This window comes from Primulina tabacum, chromosome 18, assembly GCF_025594145.1.
Source record: "Primulina tabacum isolate GXHZ01 chromosome 18, ASM2559414v2, whole genome shotgun sequence".
Lineage (NCBI taxonomy): Eukaryota > Viridiplantae > Streptophyta > Magnoliopsida > Lamiales > Gesneriaceae > Primulina > Primulina tabacum.
In genome coordinates, this window is record NC_134567.1 from 25670193 (window position 1) to 25688769 (window position 18577).

An 18577-nucleotide genomic window follows, 5' to 3' on the forward strand; every position below is an offset into this window, starting at 1 on the left:
CTTGGTCAAGTCATTTGTGGCTGGGAAAAAGAGGTGTGATTCAGAGAAACAATATAAAAGATGCGTGTCTCAGTGATCAAGTATTCGATGCAGTCCTTGAGTAGACGGCCCTGGACAATGTACGCGTAGCGCGCATATTACAAGCAAAATTTTTTTGTACAGTAGAATGTATTCAGTTGATGGCCCTGAACGACTTGAAATGAATTCAGCGTGGATTGAAATTAAACCACCAGTGTTTATAATAAGCAGAAAGGTCAAAGCTAGAACCAGAACGCCAGCAGTTGGCAAGCCAGTAGGGTACACAGGATCATAGATTAGGCCGTCTTTTGTTTCCCAAACTTCTCACGTGAATTCAACAAAGAGGGATGTACAAAATATGGAAAGATCAAAATATGAATATATCTCAAATGAGAGCTCATACTACTTAAGTTCCTTAGTAACTGATGTAATAGTAATCATGATTACAATGAATCAGTAAATAAGCTGATACCAAGAAAACATATTGTCGATTGTTACAAACAATACTACTTATTCTTGCATCAATTAACGGATAAAGATTTCTTGAGACTTCGAAGGATGCTCCACATGAATGTGGAGATTATGAATAGAATTATACCCGTCACAATGGCGTATTTAAGTCCAAGGTTGACCAGCAAGTTTACCAGAAGGCCAGCTAATACAACACCAACAAAATTCGCTGAGACACCGGACCAGAATGGCATATCCAATATAGATGCGATAAAGGCTCCAGTCCAAGCTCCAGTCCCAGGGAACGGCACTGCCACAAATAGCATCAACCCAAGCCATTGAAATTCTTTGACAGGTCCGGCCTTCTCTTTGGCCCTCTTGAATAACATGTCAATGAATCGAGAAGCAGTTTGATTCTTTCCAGTGAGAAAGGCTGCAACCTTTTTCAGGTACAGTATAATAAATGGAACAGGCACCATGTTCCTGCAATTGCAGCACATAACAGCTATATTTCCAAAATTCCCATTCAGAAGATGAGCCAATAGCTTCCTTATATAATTCCTTCTTTTACATTAAGATTGTGTTTGAAAGACAAACTAGAAACCAGTAAATTTGGTTCAAAATTAGTTAACGAAAAGAAGACATGAAATTATATGCAAAATCTGGGGATATCTGAGACAGTGAGACTAACCCAAGAACAGACAGCACAGTTAAAACAACAGGCTTGAGTTGCAGCCAATAACCAACAGGAATTGCTCCACGCAGCTCAATCACCGGAAGCGTCGCCAGAGCAAATACAACAGCCTCGTCGGGCCAGCCCGAAGCCCGCAAAGTATTAGCAACTTTTACACCAAAGCCTGAAGCCCTAATGGAATCAGCAGGCGCAGAAGCCTTAGCATTCCCAGAAAAGGCATACAATCCAATGGATACAGATGCCCATAATAACACCCATAAAAGAAATTTCACTGGTTTCTCCGCAGAACCCCTCGGAGACTCGTCATTTTCAATATTTTCAAGAAAATCACTCGCTGAAGCCCTTGTTACAGTAATTCGGGAACTGCCCAGGCAAGGGAAAGCCCGACACGAAAGCAAAGATTCCGACTTTATGTAAACGTTTTCGATCGGAAGCGAAGAAAAATGGGTTCTTGCAACTGGGAATTTTATGTGGGACTTCACATTATAGAAAACGCCGATCTTTGGTGGGTGAGATAAAATGGAAGCCATTGATGAAGTGAATTAAGCTTCCGAATTGGGTCAATACTTCTCAGTGAGTTTCAATGATTTGACCAAGATTCAACTTTCAAGAATGCCGAATTCTTCAAAATTTGGGAGATTCTGAAGTAAGCCAGAGACTTTGTTCCGTGTTTGTTTACTTCGACAAAGTGACAAAAATCGAATTAGTTATAACTCAGGTTTATAATCCGTGATTTAGCAGTGCTAAAAAAATAAAATTGAAAAAATTATAATTTTATTTTTATAAATTAGTTTGTTTTTGTTTTAATAATATAATTCGACAAAATTTAGTTGTAACTTTGATTTTTTTTCTTCTAAAACCACTCAATCTATTAAATATGACTATTTGTCATCTCGTTCGTTATTGTTAAAATTCTCCGATAAAAAAATGAGAAAAATAAAATAAAACGAAATCAAAATAAGAATAAAAAAGTTTATCATTTTCTTTTATTTTTGTTTATATATTTTTTATTGTATTTAATATAACTTTTATTCTTGTTGTGTGAGCCATACGATAGAACATCAATATCAAATAAACAACATACGATAAATTTAGTTATTTCAGATATAAAAAAAAGACCAAAACAAAAAATAATCAAAATTACCGTATAAATATCAATCTTTGACAAATCATAGGACTATAATATAAAACAGAACACCACATAGCACTAGAATAAAAAATTTCTCAAACAAAAACGTTGGTGGATTGTTCGAGGTTGAAGCATAACAATAAAATACTGTTATTCCAATAATGTTAAAATTGTAATTTTATTTATCCCTTTTATTTTGGGATACAATTATCTACATCCTATTATCAATTAAAATTATATATTAGACAATATATTTACGTTCTTGTCAACAACTTTGATCATATGTGTAAACATCAAGACTAAGCTTATATCGATATCATATGTGTAACCATCAAAACTCAGATTTCTTGTGAGACGGTCTCACGAATCTTTATCTGTGAGACGGATCAACTCTAACGATATTCACAATAAAAAGTAATAATACTCTTAGCATAAAAAATAATAATTTTTCATGGATGACTCAAATAAGAGATTCGTCTCACAAAATACGACCCGTGAGACCGTCTCACACAAATTTTTACATATCGATATACATCAATCATGACACTGAGTTAAACACATTCCGAAACACAGATTGTCGCAATAACATTCCCAAAGAAGTCCATGTTTTGATCGACACCGCCTTGGTTATTAGGTTTTGTTATCATTTTCAGCAATCTCGATTTCATGAAGAGTGTAAAACGAGATTAATACGGATTATAGAATATAGGCAGAGAAGAGAGGAAAATTGAGAGAAGAATTGGGAACGAATTATACCGAGAATTTCAAGAATACAACTCTGTTTTCTTTCTTTCCTTTTGCCCTTCGAGATCGCGTGGCTCTATTCTTCTTGGTTATGTCAGATTCAGAGTCAAAAATATTGGTAAGACAACCCATGAAGCATGCATGCAAACGTTGATTGAATATTATAATTAAAAATATATCTATTGATTAATATATTTTCTCCTGACAATCATGATTTTTTTAAAATTATCTGACTCACTCTATATTTGGCATTTTAAATTCCCAGTTTAATTTAATTTAATGTTTTAAAAAACCAAGTTGATTTTAATATCAGGTGTAAATTAAATTAGTATTTGATTGTTACCTAGGTTGACACCATCAATGTTGTCATATATTCTTGCCTATCTATTGAGTAGCTAGTTAGATTTTGGAAATGGTTTTATGGTTGGGTTGACAATTGATTAAACTATTATTTATCTAAATTGATCATTTTAATAACTTTATGATAAAGGGTGGAAATAACCTGAATTGATGCAACAAATATTTTGATCAAAATGATATATAAAGAATGAAAGAAACGTTAATTTTGTGTGTCTAAGAAACGTTAATTTTGTGTGTACTCTTTCATAACTGATTATATAAAACAGGTGGAAAAATGAATGAATTTATTTCTGGATCCGTTTCCGAAAGTTTCCATTAGAAGGTTTCAATTTATACTATACAATTTTACAAACACAATCCAACTGAAGTCACACTCTAAGTTAAAACTCCCTTTGGAGAAAACTCTCGCTTCTTTTAAATATTCTTCTTAAACTACTGAGTTGGACCAGTCTGAAAGTTGAGCATGGATGCAAGGTCGAGCACACTGATCTTTGATAACATAATGTAGAAGTTGAATTCATACTCTGATGCTCGTAGGTGCTCCTTGGTTGAGCAGATGCAGTGGTGAAGCGTGAGCTTGAAGACGGATGCTTAAATGCTTCATAGAACTAACATCCATGATTATTCAAAAATGTTGATGCATTTTAATAATGTTGAAAAATTCATCTACACGTTCACGATCACCCTCTTTATTTCGAAAATTCTTCCATTACATAACAGTATTTTTCAACAGTCATATTCGATCTTCTTGAGACTCCGTACCTTTGATTATCAAAGGCTGATGTCATTTGTCTTAACATCAAAACTTAATGTCCTATTATAACTGTTACACCCACATATATAGAGATACATGTATGTAAATATTCGTTGTTCCTTTAATCGAAAAGAATACACACAAGCATATATTACTCAAGTAAACATTCTAATTGCCAAAAAACAAAAACAAAAAATGCTTCTTTCCGGTTGAAACTTTTCGTCTTTGTGACGAGCACCGTTGCTTCAGAAACCAAATCAGATCCTCGGGAATTAGAGTCTCTTACAAACTTGTGAGCTGTTTGAGGAATCTTGTTATCCTAACAATGTCAAACGAAACACCTTATATTTTATGTATCATCGTTGTTTTCCTCCTACGATCGATTTCGGTTTCTTATGCTAATTTCTCAAATTAGTTTTTGTCGACCAATAATTTCTTTTACAATAAATAAAAATATATAAGAAATTTATGTTTCTTATCTATACTATTGATGATATCCCGGGATGTCCCGGTTCATGGATAGGTCCTGGGATTACCCGGGCCATGAGCATACCCATGGATGGTGCCCACGCCAGGAATGGAATGCTCTCGGGCCGGCAGCATGACAATCTGTGTCACGCCTCGGGATGGAGGTTGGTTGACCCCGGCGTTGCTCTCAAATTTACATTCGAAAACAACAAGCCTCAGAGTACAGAATTCAGAAACCAGTCTTTTATTCATAATACGAAATAAATCAATTGTCTGTTACAACTCGAATACTGATGTTTTACAGCGGAAATGTAAAACCATACACAATATTGCCTTAACAGATACAGCGGAATTAACATAACATAACATAAACTGAAAATAATAATCTTCTTCACCAGCCCCAGAACTGGATCTGCTCTTTCTCCTCTAATATTTCTTCCTCGTTCTTATCTGAGATGAGTTTAGTGGGTGAGTGATATGGTTGTCACTCAGTAAGCAAGGGCGGGAATAACTCCCAGTTTTCGAAACCATTTTCAACAAAAACAGTAATACAATAATATACAGAAACTCATCTTTTCAGAACAGAAATCAAAATTCAGATATCACAGGTTTCAGAACAGAAATCAGAATTAGCAAGCACTGAGCACGTTAGTGAATTTCATGGCTTAACTGATATCAGTCCCCTATATGTTATCTCCTCTAAGGGGTGAGGCCAGAATCAGAATCAGAATCAGAATTCAGAAATGTTCAGAATATATATTCCTACCATTAGTTCACTAGGGAGTTTCAGTGCTTCAAAATCATATATCAGAAATACACAAACAGAAACTGTACTTTAAAACAGAATTATCAAACTGATTTCAAGATATTTATATATAAGCCCACTTACCGTAATTTGCTAGAATTTCGGTTGAAGTCTACTGGAATTTGGCTGCTCTCGCTACTGGATTTTACTGCTTGACAAAGGCACTCTCTCTTAACTCGAAAATTTAAGTGATAATCTCAAAGCTTGTGTAACCCATTTCAGAGACTTGAGGGTGATATTTATAAGTGTAATTATGACTGTTAGCCTCTCAATTAAGGCCATAATCTGACATTAACAATATTTATTTCGTGTTAAATGCTTCAGTTACAAGCTATGGTCTGAATTAATAACTGTCTGCTGGGATTTCGTGCTGCTGCTGCTGGATTTTATCTGTTGTCTGCTGCTGGATTCCAATCTGCTGGAAAAATATCAGCTTCTGAAATATTAGCTTCTGCTTGAATTTTTAGCTTCTGCTGAAATTTGCTAGCTGCTGCTGCTGCTGCTGCTGGAATTTCAGGTTCTCACAATCTGGATTAACGCCCCGAGTCATAGAACTGCCCGGGACGAGGAGAATACAACTTAGAGAAATCATGAAGTGGGCAGTCAGTCAATAGGCCGGGCCATTGGATCACCCGGGACATGACTTCCCCGAGACGTGGAATGCCCGAGCTCTTATATAATTATCCGAGAAACATTATACTCGGCTACCTCGATATGAGGGACGCATTTAATGCCGCCGATAAACAGAATGTATGTAGTCGACCTATCTCTTACAACAATGCAAGTGGTTGGTAAAATCAAGTAGGCTGGATGTGACTACTATGCGATTTGACATGTCAGAACAATAGGGTATAATCAGCCACCCTACTATAATTAATACTCACACACGAAGAACGAGGTCATCATTACATCATCTACTATAAATATCAGGTTTTTTACTTGCATTTATATTCTATTCAAATATTGAATACTCTCATTTATTGCTCATTTAATCCCACTCTCCGCACCAATCTCACAGCCATCACTTGGCTACATTGGTTTTATTGCTTGAGTACCCTGCTGACTTAAGCATCGGAGTGGTCACGCCGGACACCCCTCCGGCGCCCATTCACGTGGTTACTTTCTTGTTCGCAGATCTCTCGGATCTCTCAGGGAGGAAGTTCAATCCAGACGTCCAACTCATAATTCCTTATAATAACTTGATTGCAAATCCGGCTGAGTACCCGACTCGACTCATCCATTTTGCCCGGGTTGCATCGTAAGCGCCGTCTGTGGGAAAGTGAGTTCTAAGGCGTTGATATGGCGCCTACTAGAAGAGCCAATCAGGACACTTCTCGAGTTCAATAAGAGAACAACACTCAGTCTTTCCGGTGCAGGTGGCCTCCCACCTAATGGTCCCCAGCCTACCATTCATTTAACTCCCGAGCAGTTGAATAAAATTATCACCGAGGCTGTTAAGATAGCCATGGCAGAGAAGGCCACCACTCATCATTCCAGTTATCCCGAGCAGCAACATGAGCAGCCGCAGGAGGAAGAGAGAAGGGAGGAGGAGAGGGAGTCAAGTGCAGGTTCTAAATCTCCCACTGTTGCGGAAGAATTAGAGGAGTTGAGGAAGAAAGTAAAAGTATTGGAGGGACAGGTTGGTTCTAAAAGCAATGCTCAAGTTGTCAAAGGTTGCTCATTCTCGGATACCATTGTCCGGGAACCACTACCCGGGCACTTCAAGTCAGCCAAGATAAAGGACTATGATGGGAGTTCTGATCCCGAGGAAGCACCTTGCTCGCTTCGAAAACATGGTCATGTTGCATTGTTATGGGGACCAGATTAAGTGTATAGTGTTCCTAACCACCCTGGTCGACTCTGTACAAAGGTGGTTTGCAGGATTGGCGCCACAAAGCATTCATTGCTTTGAAGACTTCCAAAAAGTATTCTTGAATCAATTTAGCAGCATCAAGAAGTATAAGAAAACTGCTTTCAGCTTGTTCGAAGTTAAGCAAGGACAAGATGAAACTCTGAGGGCATATATCAAAAGATTCAACCGGGTGACCCTGGATGTGCCAGCCTGTGCACCCGAGACAAAAACCACCGCATTCATGCAAGGACTATGGGAAGGGGATTTTTTCCGATCCCTAACCAAGAAATTGCCCGGGAACCTCGAAGATCTCTTGTCCCGGGCAGATAAATACATTAATATGGAAGAAGCGCAAAACCAGAAAAGAGAAGCTTTGAAGAGGTCAAGAGGAGACCGGGCTGTCAGGCCTGAAGAAAGAACTGCCAAGAAAAGTGGTCAGGGGCATTTCTCTCACGTACCTTTGAGAATTGCCCGAGACCGAGAGATTCAATAATGCAGCTTGGATATGGCCCCGCTTCCCAGTCCAGCGGCGACGGCACCAAGTACTAGAACCGAGAAGGTACTGCACCATTCATAAAGAGTGTTCTCACAACACTAATGAATGTCCGAACCCTAAGGAAGGAATCCAGTAGGCGTTCTATGTCAGCATCCCATCCTCCTCGAGATAAGTCTAGACAGCCACCCTGGTTGTCTAGACGTCCCGGACCAAATATTCCTCAAAAGTCAACAAGCGTCCCGAGCGAAAGCAGAGGGAGGAGGCGAGTTCTCGGGAAGAGAGAAGCAGACAAACAGAAAAGAAGGACCCTTCGCCGAGCCGGGGAGTAATAAAAATAATTTCGAGAGGGTCCACAGATGGTGATTCCAACCGGGCTCGGAAAGCAAAGAGCAGGAGGGAGTGTTTGGAGGTTGATTGGAGGAGGAGAGACGAGCCAGTCATAAGCTTTGGACCAGAAGACCTCAGAGGAGTTAGTCTACTCCACAATGACGCTCTTGTCATCCAGGCCCGAGTGGCTAACTATGATGTGTTGAGGGTATTCGTTGACAATGGCAGCTCTGTCAATGTCATCTTTAAGGAAGCACTGGTCCAGATGGATTTACACGAGTATCAATTAGAGGCGGTTGAGACTGCCTTGTTTGGCTTTGCTGGTCATGCTGTGTACCTCGATGGGGAAATCATCCTGCCCCTGACCCTGGGCACTGGAGAGTTGAGGTAGACATGACCTTTACCCAGATGTACTCTTCAATAGTCCTCTTCAGATCCTCCAGATGAGGACGTATTTCGCTTGTTACTTGAACGTGCGTACTACTGCAAGCAGTGGAATCACTTGAACTCGACATATTGGACTGATATTCACATTTCATTTCTATCATCTTATTTATAGACAAGTAACATTTAATATCGAGGAAGTCGAAAGGTCTCAAACCAATCAAAACGTCTTCTCAATTACTCAGGAGGGGGGAGCTAATCACAACTGTTGATATATGATCACGTGAACGTTCAAGATTAATTTTGGAAGTTGAGGCGACGTACACGAATATCAATGTGTCAGACTTATCGAGTTCTCGGAATATGAAACGACTTTCGGTAATATAAATGCTAAAAGCATGCGCCATAATGACACCCCGTGGACTACCCGAGGAACCTAACCGACGAAAAATCTAAGCCCGGGCGATATGAAGCCCCGGCACCTTATTCTAAGCCCGGGTGATATAAAGCCCCGGCACCTTATTCTAAGCCCGGGAGATATAAAGCCCCGGCACTTTATTCTAAGCCCGGACGATATGAAGCCCCGGCAACTTATTCTAAGCCCGGGATATAAGAGGTCCCAGTATTTCGGTTTGTCGTTTATTCGTTATTTATCTTCGACTGAAATCAGTCGGCTTTGTCGGTTATTCAATTCAGGATATATGCATCAACTGACTAAATTTAATCCTCGTAGCAAAGTAAAGAAAAAAGATAAAACTAGATAAGCATTTTATTTATTTAAGAGCATTTTTGCGGAGTACATTGAAATACTCTTCTTCTACAAAAAACATCCACATGGTCATCCATTTTCTTACTTCCTTAGTAGACATCTTGAGGAAGCTATCAGAGTCGGTGATGGTCGTCAAGATCTTCCTCTCCTTGTAAAGCATCAGCTGGTAGACATAGTCACTTTCAAAGAGGTTCACTGTCTCGTCAACGTACAGGCACTACCGATATTTCTCCAGCTTTGCCACCAGTCGAGGAGTGGTAATTTCTCCACATTCATAGAGAAACTGCAGTCCTTGCAGTTTCTCCCAGTAGCAAAGTATTTTTTTGGAAGACTTCAACTTCCATTTCAGCTTTTCGTTTTTCAGAAGCTGCGTGTATGAATTCCTCCGCCATATCAGAAGTCTTTGAACTACTTGAACCTGCCATTAAAACTTCTCGGATAATAATTTGCTAATGCGATTGAAAAATAGGTGGGTTGCTATATATAGGAGGAATGGGTAGATCACAGCTGTTGATTTTTGAATGCATGAACGGTCAGGATGGGTATTGGAAGTTGTACCAGGTAGCTGAAAAGACGTGCACAGATATCGAAATATCACAACGATCATCCTCGGGAATGCGAAACTTTTCGGATAATTTTGAAGTTTAGGGCTTACGTCAGCAATGTCCATGTGTCATACTGCAACCGGCCCGGAAAAGACCAAGCGACAAGGCGATTCTCCTGACCGGGCACACGAGACCAATCGGGACAGCGAGTGGACTCTAGCCCGACTAATTAAGAAGGGAGTGATGATACCCCGGGATGTCCCGGGTCATGGATAGGTCCTGGGATTACCCGGGCCATGGAGCATACCCATGGATGGTGCCCGGGCCAGGATGGAATGCTCTCGGGCCGGCAGCATGACAATCTGGATTAACGCCCCGAGTCATAGAACTGCCCGGGACGAGGAGAATACAACTTAGAGAAATCATGAAGTGGGCAGTCAGTCAATAGGCCGGGCCATTGGATCACCCGGGACATGACTTCCCCGAGACGTGGAATGCCCGAGCTCTTATATAATTATCCGAGAAACATTATACTCGGCTACCTCGATATGAGGGACGCATTTAATGCCGCCGATAAACAGAATGTATGTAGTCGACCTATCTCTTACAACAATGCAAGTGGTTGGTAAAATCAAGTAGGCTGGACGTGACTACTATGCGATTTGACATGTCAGAACAATAGGGTATAATCAGCCACCCTACTATAATTAATACTCACACACTGAAGAACGAGATAATCATTACATCCTCTACTATAAATATCAGGTTCTTTACTTGCATTTATATTCTATTCAGATATTGAATACTCTCATTTATTGCTCATTTAATCCCACTCTCCGCACCAATCTCACAGCCATCACTTGGCTACATTGGTTTTATTGCTTGAGTACCCTGCTGACTTAAGCATAGGAGTGGTCACGCCGGACACCCCTCCGACGCCCATTCACGTGGTTACTTTCTGGTTCACAGATCTCTCGGATCTCTCAGGGAGGAAGTTCAATCCAGACGTCCAACTCATATTTCCTTTAATAACTTGATTGCAAATTCGGCTGAGTACCCGACCCGACTCATCTATTTCGCCCGGGTTGCATCAACTATATTATTAAGTTTAACATACTTAAAATAACTATCTTTTGGTGTTATGGTCTGTTTTAAGTGCTAAAATTTTGATGTAAGTTACTTTAGTTCGGTGAATGGAGTGTTTATTTTCTAAGCAAGAATTTGCAGGTTTTATTCCCAATTGGGTCTTTATAATTTTACTTTCTTTTTTCTATTTATTTTTTTAATTCATATTTTAAAATGACAGTGTAGTCCCTCATTATTTTTTATAATTATATTTTGATGCTCATTTGAATATAAACTAAATGAATTATAAAAAAACATGGTAAAAAAACGTAACGTGTACGTCGATGCACTAGTGCTGATAAAGTGGTTGCATTCTACGATGTTTTCCGACGCTAAAAGATGATATTACATATTTGATTCCAAATTATTGTTGTTCGTTTACCATTAAATTAGACCGGTTAATATATATAATCAAAAGAAAAGAATCTTGAAAAGTTGTTATATAGTGTCAATATTCGAAATTATTTCTTACTAAGACGCGAATCAAGAATTTATAAATTACTGTAGTTTTTTTAAAGCCTACCATTTGTAGATTTCATTAGTCAAAGCAAATAAAATAATTTATTGCAACTTTTTTGATGAAACCAAGTGCATCTCTTCAGTACATGGATTTCCAAATCGAATTTCAATCTTAAATATATATATATATATACACACAAATTGACAAAAACATTTTAAATAAAAATTCATTCAATCTCATATAAAATCATATCAGACACATATGCGATTTTAATCATCTATATTATTAAATTTTTGTTTAGTCTATTAAATTTTTTATTTATTTATGTTGCAATTGTTTAGTTTTTTTATGATTATGTGCTTACGTGTGTAATATTATATTAATATTTAGAATGTAAAAGATTAAAATGGACGGAAAAAAAAAAGATAAGTAACTATTGACTAAGCTGATGACGATTTTGTAAAATCTCCGCCTAAATTCAAAGTCGCATGCGCCGCAAAACCATTGATATGACCCATAACTTCGTGAATAATGCAATTGTGCCACTGGGTATATTATCTAATGAAGCAATTTTGCATAATTTAATCGATGATATGTCGTTGTATACGTCAACGTCATATTAAAAAATAAAATAAAATTTCTTCACAAAAAAAAAAGACAAAGACAACGACAACGAACCAATATCAAAATTTGACACAATAGATAAAAGAGTAGGTTTCTTGTGAGACGGTCTCACGAATCTTTATCTGTGAGACAGGATCAATCCTACCGATATTCACAATAAAAATTAATATTTTTAGTATAAAAAATAATATTTTTTCATAGATGACCCAAATAAGATATCTGTCTCATAAAATATGACACGTGAGACCGTCTCACACAAGTTTTTGCATAGATAAAAATAAAACTGCGAATAGATAAATGCAGAGAACCAAAAATACGAATTTTTCATGATTAATCATACATGACAATATCATGAAATTATAATAACTCTTGTTACTTACATTTTTTAGGCAAGACTTCATGATATTACTGGGTATTTTTTGAAATCTTGGGAAAAATTTGAAAGCTGGATTTTATTTCGATATATCAGAAAACTTAACATTTGGAGTAAGAAGGGAATTTAGAAGAGGGTTCTAATTGCTTGATATGACAATATGCTTACTTTCTACCTGGCTAAGTAATCGACATGAAACTAGAATTTAATTCTTATTATTTGAACGAACGACATCACAACTCACAAGCACTCATCCAATATACTTTTATGCTTATTCTCTCCAACCTGGCTTACAGATCATGCCTTCATGTGCTTCTGATCTTAATTACCCGAAAAAATTTGCTGCAGCAGGATATTGCATGAAACAAATTATGTATACGAATTAATTTTCAGACTATATAGATAATTACATCAAATTCATTGATTTGTGCATATGATTAAGTATTTTCACAGTTTCTATATTAGTGTTCGCGGCTTTGCGATTAGCGTATATAAACTCGATGGCTGAGAGACTAATGTATAACCAGATGTAACAGAAGACTATAGACTATGATTTGACAAAAGCATTTGTCTCATTAAGCTAATAATTCTTTGATAATAGGGGAAATTATCACCAAATCTTTCATATTTAACATCAGAGGTGGATATAATGAAGTGTCCCAATCAGAACATATTCTGAAGGCTGATAAAAGGAGAAAAACTTAAGCTATGGACTAGTATAAAAACCATTGCCACCAAGTTATAATTCAAGCCAACAATATTCGAAATACTTAAAAATAAAAAAGAAACCAGGTCAGTAAATTTCTTGCGAAGAAAAATGGGTGCCGGTCTCTCAACTGATATTCGTCAGACCAGTGCTAGATTATATAATCGAGCGTCATCAATCCAGAAGGGTGGTCAAGTTATTGCATTCCACTCCTCAACGAAGTGGAAAACTCATTTTGAATCCGCAAAACAAACTTCGAAACTTGTATATACGTTATATAAGTTTCGCAATAATGTTATTAAAACTTCGTCTGATATCTTGTGAAATTTCATCAGGGTTTTTCTAATGATTAATTTCTTGTTGAAGATGGTGGTGGATTTCACAGCTTCCTGGTGCGGGCCGTGCCGTTACATTGAACCTGCAATCAACGAATTCGCCGTGAAATACACGGATGTCGACTTCATCAAGATTGATGTTGATGAGCTATTTGTAAGCTAGCTAGATTATCTTCCTCGTTTTCAATCAAAATCTAGTCCTAACAATCCGTACGCATCGAAATTTAATTAGAATCTGATCAAATCGTGTCGTCGGGATCGTTTAAACTGCAGGATGTCGCACAAGATTTCGGGGTGCAAGTAATGCCCACTTTCCTGCTGATGAAGAGAGGGAAGATAGTTGATAAGGTCGTGGGGGCAAAGAAGGATGACCTACAAAAGAAGATTGACAAACACAGATTCTGAGACAGAACCTAATTAAGTGGGCTTTGACCTTTATTCGATGACACAAGTGAACCAAGAATATCTTCAACGCTCTTATCTGGAATAATATACTATTTGCATGCATGTATTTGGATTTCGTATGATTCACGTATTCTCTTTAGAGTGATTGCTACAGTTTTATTTTCGATATTTCTGTGAAATAATTTCTTTGGCACGTATGTTTTGAGATGACATGTGAGATCAGTTCCATATATACTTCGTTTTTGAACGAAGATATTTTATGAAAATACATGAAATCCTAGAAAATCGCGAATATTTATTAAAAATATGATAACTGATTGATAATGAATTTTTTTTAAATTATATAAAATTTTATAAATTAATAGGAAATTATTGAATATTTTTAAAATTTTAATTTTTAGAAAAAATTGAATATTTATTCCTTTAAATTATATTTATTGTGCTACAATCATTTAATATATTATTTGAATTTTTTAATAAATATATTACTTGATTTAAAATAATAAAAATTATTATAAAATTTAAAACATTTCGAACTAAACATGTTTAAAGTTGTGCATCTTGCTTGCCTTGGATTAGAGAGGTAAATTGTAATGTCCGAGATTTCGATTCTATTAATATGAGATTATTAATTATGTTTTAATGTAATTATAGCCGGGCCATTCCGAGACCAGATTGGACAAAGAAATATGAAAAGCTAAGATGTAGGCCGGAAGTGTTGCGCCCGGGCGGAAGTCTTTGTCCGCCCGAGCGCCAATGAGTGAGCAAGAAAGTCGAACACTTCGCGCCCGGGCGGAAGTCCTTGTCCGCCCGAGCGCTACTGAATTACGCAGGAGGGCCGAGAGTTGCCCGAGCGCGAGACGTGGTTTATGAAAAATCATGCCACGTATCTTATGGTTGCATGCAATATATAAATATACGTATCAAGCTTCAATTCTTCAGAAATCCTCAAAAGATAATCGAGAGAAGTTGCCGTGAAAGTGTTGAAAATCCTTACGCCTTTTGCGAGAAATCCGTCCGTCTGATTTTGAATCTGACTTCGGTACTGTGTTCCTATCGACGTAGGCTACAACTGGACGTAAGTTTTACTACGTTTTGACATGTTTTGAAATTATGATGATGTTAGAATTGAATACACGTCATATATGCTATTCTTGACATGTTAGACAGCGTAGAATCGAAGTCAGACTGAGAAACGGATATCATATGGAATTATTATGATTTTCAGAATGAGATTGACTAGAATTGATATCAGATTGTACGGTGGTTGATTGTAAACGTTTGGAATTGATATAGACTGATATAGTATTATCGGTATCGCAAGATTGTACTGTTGTACTGTCAGAATTTGATAAAACAGAGATGTTGTGATTTGATTAGAATATTGATACAGAATATTGATATTGTCATTGCCAGATTGAACCGTGACAGACTTTGAATCAAGACTTTGATTGTATCAGATCGACAGCAAGAAAGGTATAAATAGATGTTGATTCGGGATTGCACAACTCGAGTTAGGTTCGACTTGAGTTTCCCTAAATCACATACTTTATTTATTGCATTGATATTTGCAGATTATCAGATTGATATGTTAATGTATTGACTTAGAACAAAGTCAGAGTCCGAGTCTAGGGCAGATCAGCCTAGCTAGGGCAGAACCGCCGAGTCTTTCTCAGAACCGATAAGACTCTAGACTTACGGTGTATCAAAAAGCTTTAGATGTAGATCGACGTCTATCGTAGACACTCGATACAGAATACCAAAGTCTAAATTAGATTGGGATCCCTAGATTTGAGATGAGATAAGATGAGATCACTAGTCATTGATTCATGTAGTCAGATTAGATACATGTTTTGATGTTTGTTATGCTTTTATATATGTTTTATATGAATGCATTTAATACATTGTTTATACTGGGATATTTATATATCACCGGAGTTATCCGGCTGTTGTCTTGTTTGTATGTGTACTTGACAACAGATGGGGCAGGTACAGGGTCACAGAGGTGAAGACAGATCTAGATTAGAGTGGAGACTACGGACTTGGACTAGAGATAGGGTTTAAACACTTGATAGTAGTTGTTGAACCGGAGTGTGTATGTTTGTATGTTTTATCAGATTTATACTTTTATACTGATATGTATAGGAGTTTGATTCCATTACCTTCCGCGTTTTAAAAAAAAAATTTAGACCATGTTTATTATAATTGATCAGATTAGTCCCAATGACGATTTAAAAGATGATTAGCGTCCGGGTCCCCACATAAATGAACAGAGTGGGTTCGTGAGTCGACTAAAAAAATATTTGATTCGTATTCGAGCTTATTGAATTCGAGCCGAATTGGAACCCAAATTATTTTGTTGAATAATTCGCGAGTCGTTCCCTAGCTTTTGTATTTTATTAATAATATAATTATATATTAAATAAATAAATTTCGAGTTTTTCGTGTACTTATTTTGTTAGCAATAATTCTATAGTTTGTAACCATGTTCGAATCTTTCGAGTCGAACTCGAACTCAAGTTTTAATTTGAACATAATTCGAGCCAAAAATTTTAAAATTTTAAACTTCGAATCGAATTCGAACTTTCGTCGTATTCAACCCGATTTTATAGGTGTCAATTCGGATGGTCGGGTGGGTTCGGGTCGAGTTGATGTATGACAGTATTGAAAAGATGTTCAACACGAACCTGAACCCGAATGAACCTGTAACGTCCTGAAAATCGAAAAGTCCACGTGAACCACATGCATGCAAATTATTAAATTTCTTTGGTATTTTATTATATTCTTTTAAAGCATAAAATGTATGTTTATTTTATTAAATTGTGTTAATTATTTTTATGTATTTATGCATTATTATTTCATGATAGGATTTAATTCATGAAATTTTAAAAGTTCTTGCACTATGATTTTTAAGTTTCGTTACGCGCACGAACGAGGAGCGGAGGCCGGGAAATTTTCAAGAAAATTATTTTAATTACATGATTAATTTTTATTAATTAATATAAGATGTTTTAAAATATTTTTCAAGAATTGGGATTTATCGGGTATTTTTACCCGCATGATTTTAATTTTTAACCATACGCAAAATTTATCGAATCGGGGGACTTTTTGAGGGTTCGGCTAATATTTTCAAAAACTTTCCAACATGAAATATTTTTCAGGAGTGTGTTTGGATTAAATGAGCTTATTTTTAAGTTTTTTTGGGTTTAAATATTTTTTTAACTTCTAGTTAAACAATTAAGAATCATTATTTACTAATTAATCATTTAACTATTATATTAATGACTACCCTACACCATTTAAATCACCATCAACCAACACCTATCCCTTTCATCATCATTCCTCTTGGTTTCATTATTTTTCAGAGCCTTCCCCAGCTTTAAGTATCGGTTGTTGCTTGTTTTTCATGAGAGATTCATCCGGCTCTTCTCCATTTCCCCTTTCTTCTATCTTCTCGCATAAAAGATCATCAAGGCACGTTTGTATCTTCCACTTTCCTCCACTCACAAACCTCCCCTCCCCTCTCCATTCTCTCGATTTTTCCAGCAGCAACTCAAGCAAAGTTTGGCCACTTCATTTTCTTGCAAAAGAATTGTTTCGGGCTTCCCCGTTGCTCATTTCTTCAACGTTTTTGCGTAGAAATTATCAAGGCACGCATTGTATCATTATTTCTGCATCATTCACGTCGTTATATGCTGTCATGTGTGTATTATTTATGCTTGGCTCGGTATTTTCATGACAAATTCTCATGGCTTTGGTTTTCATGATTTAAGTTTGCATCTTCTTGGCATCTCACGTTTTTTTAAGGGTTGCAAGAGGACTGCCGATCTGTGGTTTTGTGGGTGATCTTGCTGTGTTTAAGGTGAAATGTTGAAGGAAGTCTATGGAACACTCGGCTATGGGTGAAGGCCGCTGGCTTCATGCGTGTGGCTAGGGAAGGGCTCGGTTTTGGGGTAGATTAAGTGCAAGGGCTGAACCAGCAACTCGAGGACTGATATGAGCCATGGACTCGACTCTTGAGGGTCTGAGTCAAGACTTGGAGAGGTTCAAGACCTACTCGAACGATCCACAAAGTCGATCGAGCTGCGGGTAGGAGGTTTGGTCGCATGGTGCGCTTGAGGTGATAGGCGATCGTGCGAGCTGTGCTTCTTGCATGAGGGTGTAGCCGTGGTTTCTTTGGGTTCAGTAGAGTCCTGGTGTGGTCTAGGAGAGGTGAGTCAAGAGCTGGAAGGGCTGGTGGTGGGCTAGGAACGAAACAATGGGTAGTTAGCTCACTAAGGATGAGGCTCGCTTGTGCTGTGATTTTCAGTAGCATACAGCAGGGTTCTTAGAGTTCTAAGGGGTTTGAATTGGGTGGATTCATGTCTGGTATGATGTTAGGAGTGGATCATAGGCACTTGGACGAGGGATAAGCTTGGTCCTTGGAGATATAGCTTAATTGGGAGAAGGTGCGATTTCGTTCGGGTTCTACGTATTGGGTTGTATAGCAGCATCACGCTTTGGTGTGGCTTAGTTTAGAAGGTCCCTTACGGTCTTAAAGATGAGATTTAAAGTTTGGACATGGATGATAGGAGGTGGACCGAATTATTAAGGGTGGGAGCCATGTATGGGTTGTTGATTGCACCAAAAAAAACGGGGTGATGGCTGAGGTTTTAAATGATAGGGGGTAGTGGCCGAAAGCTTATGGATTTAAGGACATAATTTTTGTAGTAAATGGTTTGGTTTAAGTTATGTTTCAAGATGGGGAAATTTTG

General features: G+C 37.5%; 2 protein-coding genes across 2 annotated transcripts; one reads left to right on the plus strand and one right to left on the minus strand.

The window, feature by feature from the left end:
• Positions 1 to 366: 366 nt before the first annotated feature.
• Positions 367 to 1859, minus strand: LOC142533709 (uncharacterized). The gene is made up of 2 exons (XM_075640573.1): positions 1160 to 1859; positions 367 to 951 (listed from the first exon to the last, which is right to left on the minus strand). Exons 1-2 carry the CDS (start codon positions 1690 to 1692, stop codon positions 540 to 542), a joined length of 945 nt encoding a protein of 314 aa, XP_075496688.1. The 5' UTR covers positions 1693 to 1859; the 3' UTR covers positions 367 to 539.
• An 11249-nt stretch (positions 1860 to 13108) lies between these two features.
• On the plus strand, positions 13109 to 14005 carry LOC142533733 (thioredoxin H2-like). Its single transcript, XM_075640606.1, has 3 exons — positions 13109 to 13347; positions 13450 to 13572; positions 13692 to 14005. Exons 1-3 carry the CDS (start codon positions 13195 to 13197, stop codon positions 13821 to 13823), a joined length of 408 nt encoding a protein of 135 aa, XP_075496721.1. The 5' UTR covers positions 13109 to 13194; the 3' UTR covers positions 13824 to 14005.
• The last annotated feature ends 4572 nt before the right edge of the window (positions 14006 to 18577 follow it).

Bases quoted from the DNA above. Each gene is read 5' to 3' on its own strand.
- LOC142533733 (XM_075640606.1), top strand. From the start codon at position 13,195: ATGGGTGCCGGTCTCTCAACTGATATTCGTCAGACCAGTGCTAGATTA. The intron at 13,348-13,449 runs GTATATACGTTA...TTCTTGTTGAAG, and splicing joins CAAAACAAACTTCGAAACTT to ATGGTGGTGGATTTCACAGC. The intron at 13,573-13,691 runs GTAAGCTAGCTA...TTTAAACTGCAG, and splicing joins TTGATGTTGATGAGCTATTT to GATGTCGCACAAGATTTCGG.
- LOC142533709 (XM_075640573.1), bottom strand. From the start codon at position 1,692: ATGGCTTCCATTTTATCTCACCCACCAAAGATCGGCGTTTTCTATAAT. The intron at 952-1,159 runs GTTAGTCTCACT...CTGCAATTGCAG, and splicing joins ACTGTGCTGTCTGTTCTTGG to GAACATGGTGCCTGTTCCAT.